The sequence below is a fragment of the Corvus brachyrhynchos genome, unplaced genomic scaffold (assembly GCF_000691975.1).
Source record: "Corvus brachyrhynchos isolate BGI_N302 unplaced genomic scaffold, ASM69197v1 scaffold5, whole genome shotgun sequence".
In the NCBI taxonomy this organism is placed as follows: domain Eukaryota; kingdom Metazoa; phylum Chordata; class Aves; order Passeriformes; family Corvidae; genus Corvus; species Corvus brachyrhynchos.
Window position 1 is genome coordinate 5,922,172 of NW_008238321.1, and position 6,117 is coordinate 5,928,288.

General features: G+C 49.6%; 1 protein-coding gene across 1 annotated transcript in view; it reads right to left on the reverse strand.

The window, feature by feature from the left end:
• The window catches only part of LMF1 (lipase maturation factor 1), a 144,778-nt gene extending 144,539 nt beyond the window's left edge, over positions 1-239 (reverse strand). The window contains exon 1 of the mRNA XM_008633604.2: positions 220-239. Coding sequence (XP_008631826.1) covers positions 220-239 — 20 coding nt within the window. The remainder of the gene's footprint in view (positions 1-219) is intronic.
• Positions 240-6,117: the final 5,878 nt, after the last annotated feature.

The following is a 6,117-nucleotide window of genomic DNA, read 5'->3' on the forward strand; positions in this document are numbered from 1 at the left end:
GAGAAGGGAAGCTGAGAAGGGATCCCATGGATCCAAATATTTCCAAGGGGTGTTGGAGGATGGTGCCAGGCTCTGTTCGGTGGTGCTTAGCAACAGGATGAGGAGTGATACCCTGAGCTAAACCAGAATCCACATCGCAGAATACTGTGATTTGGAAGGGACCCGCAAGGACGATCGAGTCCTTCAGCGAATGGCTCATCCAGGGATTGAATCCACAACCTTGGTGTTACCAGCACCATGCTTGGACCAGCGGAGCTCAGGACAGATTAACACAACAAATTCCACCTCAACTTAAAGAAAAACTTATTTCCGTGGAGGTGGCAGGGCCCTGGAACAGCTGCCAAGGGAGGGTGTGGAGTCTCCCTCTCTGGAGACATCCCAAACCCACCTGGACACGTTCCTGTGTCACCTGCTCCAGGTGACCCTGCCTTGGCAGGGGTTGGACTGGGGGATCATTTTAAGTTAAATTCCTCAGGTTTTCCTCATAGAATCAGAATGGTTTTGGGTTGGGAGGGCGCTTAAAGCTCATCCACTTCCACCCCTGATACCTTCCACTATCCCAGGCTGCTCCAAACCCTGTCCAACCCGGCCTTGGACACTTCCAGGGATCCAGGGGCAGCCCCAGCTTCTCTGGGCACCCTGTGCCAGGGCCTCGCCACCCTCCCAGGGAACAATTCCTTCCCAATATCCCATCTAAATTCACGCTTGTGATGCTGCCGTGGTTTTTACTGCATATAATTTATAGGCGTCAAGCACTTGGCTGTGTGGAGTTCATAAATAGTATTTTTGAGCATAAACATACATTGAGTATCCCCTTAGTAAACACCTCCGTGCTGGTCGCTGAGAAAGCATCTGCTATCAGGTGTAACATTATTCAACATTTCTCATCCTCTAAACCAGTCCCTTCTAAATGCCCCTTTTGTTTTTCCAGTTTCCCATCACTGCTGCTTGCATTGTTCTTAGGGGGAAAAAAAAATCCCACATAATGATGCATTGTATAGGGAAGGAAAAATCAGCTATTTGTTAAAGGCCACTGGAATACTGCAGTTTTGCTCTCCCATTGGACCAGTCGTGAGATTTGGCAAGGAAAATTTAAATAGATGGGAGCTAATGGTTTCCTTTGTGGGGTCTTTTACAGCAAATCCCACGTTAAATGGGGATGTCTGTAAAACAAACTGGATAATTGAGGAAATTACTGAGGGAAAGTGGAGGGTTTAGGCTAAAGATTTAGCAAAAAAGGGAGGAATAATTGGGGCTGGGAAGGGAATGCTGAGCTGGGTCGATTCTCATTGCTGAGGGTCGCTCTGAGATGTGCCAGATGCACAGGTTGGGGTGGTGGCACCAAGCGGGGGACATCGTGTGTCAGGAGCACCTTCAAACAGGACAAGCTGCAAATTTTAAGCTTAAAACAGCAGAAGTATGTTGTCACTAAGAAGGACTCAATTCACGTAACAGGCAGTGGAAGCCTTTCCTGGCTTTCCTGGAGGATGATTCAGGCTAGAAAGAAAAACATGTGATAAACCAGTTGATTAGGACACCAAACGACGCCTTTTCTGTCCCAAATGTGACTCGAGGATCTTTGTGTGTCCCTCCCAACTCAGAACATTCCGTGATTCACCGAATCTCTTTGTGGGGACCATCACCTGTGCTGGCTTTTCTGCTCACGTATCCATTTCTTCATTTATTTTCACGTGGCAACTTCACAAGCGACACAGCAGGAAAGCAAACAGCGCAACCCCCAAGCAAATAACGCAGACAAGGTATTTAAGAGCGAGGTTTTGAGCCTTTCAAGCCTCCAGGGGAAGGCAATTCATGAATGCCAGGCGAGCAGGGGCATCATTGATGCTCCTCTTCATTCACCAAACCGCCCCCAACGCCACGTCCCCTATTTTGCTGTGTTCCAGCCAGCTGCAGGAGTGCCAGGGGAACAAGCCTTTACTGTCACAGCAGCCAGCAGCTGTCCCCAGCAGCACCCCAACCCCGCTGGCCCTGGCACCCGAAGTCGCTCTGTGTTCATTCAGGTCTGGCCTTTCGCCCCTCTGGCTGCCAGGAATGGGGTTGAAAGGGAGCAGAGAAAGGGAATGTGCGCCGAAGTCGGGAGCTTGGGAGGCAGCATTAGCATGGGGGGCTCCTCTGAAGAGAGCATACATTCAGTTATGGATAATGCAGGCACACACCGAGCACTCAGCTGCGTTTGCTGAAGGGGACATGGGCATCTCACAAAGAATTCGGGAGCTTCCTTCTGCTAATCCATTTTTTCCAGCAGTAATAATTTTTCCCTTTAAAATCCCCAATTTTCCCCGTGGAACTTTGCTCTTTAACTCCAGGATTAACAGGATTAGGGCTGGAAAAGATTTCCACCTTTTTTCTCTCGTGTATTTGTGCAGGATAATGAGGAGGTGCTGATTCAGAAGAGGGATTCTTAAGTGGTACCATAGGAGAAGCAATTAATAATCACAATAATCATAATTAATCCTAATAATCTCCATTATTTTGAAAAGATGCCATCCAGGCTGTGCTGTGCAGGAGGAAAGAAGAGATCCTCTGCTGACACCTCACCTGACACTTAATGTACAATTCATACATGGGTGGGTTTTGATCCTGCAAAAACATTTTCATTTTCTTGCTGGGGTCTTTGAATATTCGAATAAATACCAAATAAATCAATTTTATTCAATACATTTTGAATAAAAATAACATATTGACATCAGACGTCCTTTTTCTCTGGTGTCCACCGCCATGCTCAAACCTAGAAAATACTTAGGAATCCCATGGATTCCTCTCCACTTGTATTTCAAGCAGGAGAAAGAGGAAGCACTGGAGTCCTGCCCAGTGCAGGTGTGCAGAGCTTTTTTTATCCACACCAGGTAAATATTCATGTGGAAAAGAGCTGCTGCAGGACACAGAACTGCAGGATTAGGTTGGAAAAGCCCCCCCAGATCATCCAGTCCAACCATCCCCCAGCACTGCCAAGGCCACCCCTAACCCATGTCCCCAAGTGCCGCAGCCACACCAGCTTCGGATGAGGCAAGGCTCATTTTCTGTGAATGAAAGGCAAATTTTGGACCTTTTGGCAAGGAATGGATCCACACCAATTTAGCCTTAAAATTGTGTGAGCGGGCAGCGGAGCTTTCCCAAGCATCCAGTGCAGGATGGGACCCATCACTCCTGTCCAGCTTGAGGGCAAAGCTCGTCAGCCCTTCCGCTGCTGTTTTAATTGAAATTCATTGAAGTTACCACCTGCCTTTTTATTCCTTCTTTTCAGATATCAGGAACTTTCCTGGAAAGGCTTGGACATTGTTTCACAGCAGCCTCGGAGCTGCCACGTTCTCTGGGCTGAGCATGAATCCTGCAGGTGTCAGAGGCTGATTTTAACACCACAGGTTCCTCTTATCTGATCAGGGCTCGGTTTTAATTCCCCATCGCGCTCTTTCTCTTTGCTCCTTGGAATTCCCATGTACAATCTGCTGGCAGGTCAGAGGAGGCCAGCTTGGGAGAAATGAGAACTTTCCCCCTTGATCAGATTAAGGGTGGAGCCCACCTTTGGGAGGGATATGGTCTGTGTGTGCATCCCAGAGCACATCCATGGGATCCAGAGATTCCACGCGCTCTCATCCTCTAAAAATGCCTTCCCTGGCTGCCACTGGAAAGGAAATTTTTCCTTCCTGGCACGAGCAGGGCTCTGCCTGCTCTGGAGCCAATGCACACGCGCTCTTATTCCTGCAGGAGGAAGGGGTATGGAACAGAGGAACCAGGATGGGAGGTCAAGCTGCCTCCATCCCACAGGGATGCTGAGGATTCCCAAGTGAGAATGTGATGGAGCCAGGCACACAGATCTTGTATTTACTGCCCAATTCCCAGAAACACTGGCTCAGCTGGCCAGGAACTTTACTGGAGACCACGTCAGAAAATGAAGCAATATTCCAAATATCAGCCTCTGCTGTGCCCACTCCGTCAGGAACAGCTGGATCTGTTCCCCCAAATCCTCTCTAAACATGTCCCACCTGGGTGAACTCCTAAAGGCTCCACTGGGCAACAGGAACCTCGGTTCTCCCCTCCCGAATCTGCACCCTTTTCCTGGGAATGCTGATGTCAGGGCCTGCCCTGCAGCAGCCTGGGTCGGGCCAGAGCCGTGTCAGGCCAGGATGACGCATCCTGTGGGATCCGGCCCTGCAGCTCCAGCCTTTGCCCATCCCTGGGCAAACATCCCTGCTCCTTTGTCATACAAAATCCAACCACGAGACCCCGCAGGACAAACGGCCCCACTTGAACCCACTTGTTCCCTGAGTATTATCTCATTCCATTTCATGGATGAGTGAACTTCTCAGGAAACCGGAGCTACTGAGCTTCTCCAGGTGCTCCAGCTCTCTCCTGTCCCTGAGTGCTGGCTGTGTGAGGCCAGGGAATGCTGCTCCATCCCCTGAGGACTGACACAGGAACATGGAATGGTTCGTGCGGGATCACAGAGCCAGACGTGCAGCAGGACACGTTCCCTGTCCCGCTCCAAGGCACGGCCTCTTCCCTGTGCCCATCTCTGGAATAAGAGGAAACAACTGCCCAAAGTCGTCTTCCTCCTTCTACCTGTGCTGGACAAAGAGGGATTCAAGCTTGAGGGCTGGAAAATGCAATTCCCTGCCTCAAGGCAGGGCTGGGAAGCCCTGGAAGGCAGCAGCAAGCAGGGAATAAAACCAACGTCTCTAATTCCTGCCGTCCTTGGGGGCTTCTTTTACACGAATCTTTGGAGTTGAAGACAGGGAGCAGAAAAAAGGGGTTCTTGTTTCCATTCCTACCTCCAAAGCTCCGAGCATCCCACAAATCCCTTCCCAGCCTCAGTCACGCACTGAGGTTGGGTTCCTCTGAGGAAGGTGCTCCACAGGAGAGGCTGGATTGGGAAAGATGGACTAAAAATAGTGATTATTGCTTGGACTCAGCCATGGCTAAAAACCCAGATGAAACACTGGAATTCTGTGAGTCGAGGTAAATTGCCCAATGAGACAGGATTTATAGGAATATACATTAATTATGTGTCACACGAGAGGGAAAAGAAGATTTTTCCAAGTGTCCAACAGCACTGCAAAGTCACCAATGCATAGCCCAGGGAAACATAAACTCATCCCCAATCTCATTAAGTTTAGCAGGAAATTTCAATTATTCCTCATTAGAAAGTCCAAAGTATTTAGTTTGCCTTGAGCCTTAAAATAATTTTTTTAAGGACGTTTTGAAAATTGTATTTCAAATAACTTTGTCAGGAGGTAACGCTGCAAACAGAAAGCTGAAAACTGGAAAAATTAGGGTTTGGAGTTTTTTAAAATAAAATTAAATCCTGCTTTGCAATTTGAGAGAATAAATTAATTTTCACGTAGAAGACAGGCAGCTGTTCAGGCACATTTAAAAACATTTTAAATTCAAAGCATACGGTTTTATTTATTACACATCACAGTAATTAAACAAAAAACCACTACGTTCCTGCTACTTTTTAAACGCTGGAATGCTCGGAGCCCAATTGCTATTTTTTCCACTGTCAATCTTATACGTGACCCTCTATTTTTCCGGGGGGAAGCAGCAGATAAAACTGGAATTTGAGGAGTTGCTTTTATTTCCCCCCCACCCCCAGTCGCAATTAGAAGGCTGAATTCCGCGGATAATTAGAATCAAATGCTCCAAATAAATGCTGCAAAAGCAGGGCTGGCTTGGAGAGGGGCAACTTAAACTGACGGGAGAGATTTCGGGGGCCACCCTCCCTTTTTCCCCGATCCAAAGGCTCACCCCGAGGTGCCGCATCCTCCTCCGGCCGGGACCTCCCGGGTGCTTCCCGGTGCTTGGGACCGAGCCCGCTGCGGGAAGGCTGCGGGAAAAGAGGACAGGAGAGTCGGGGAGGGGACACGGAGGGTCTCGTGTCGCTTTTTCCCAGCGATTCCCCGCTTTCCTCCGTTACGCGCCCGTTGGAGAGTGCGGGGGCGAAGCGACGCGCTCGGGGCTGCGGGAGCGCACGGCCCCGGGGCACGGGGGATCGGCTGCAGGGGACACACGGGGACCGTCGCCCCCCCCGCCACGCGCCGACCGCCCCAAAAACCCCTCGAAAAGGGGCTTTAAAATAACCGGCGGGCTCACGGCCCC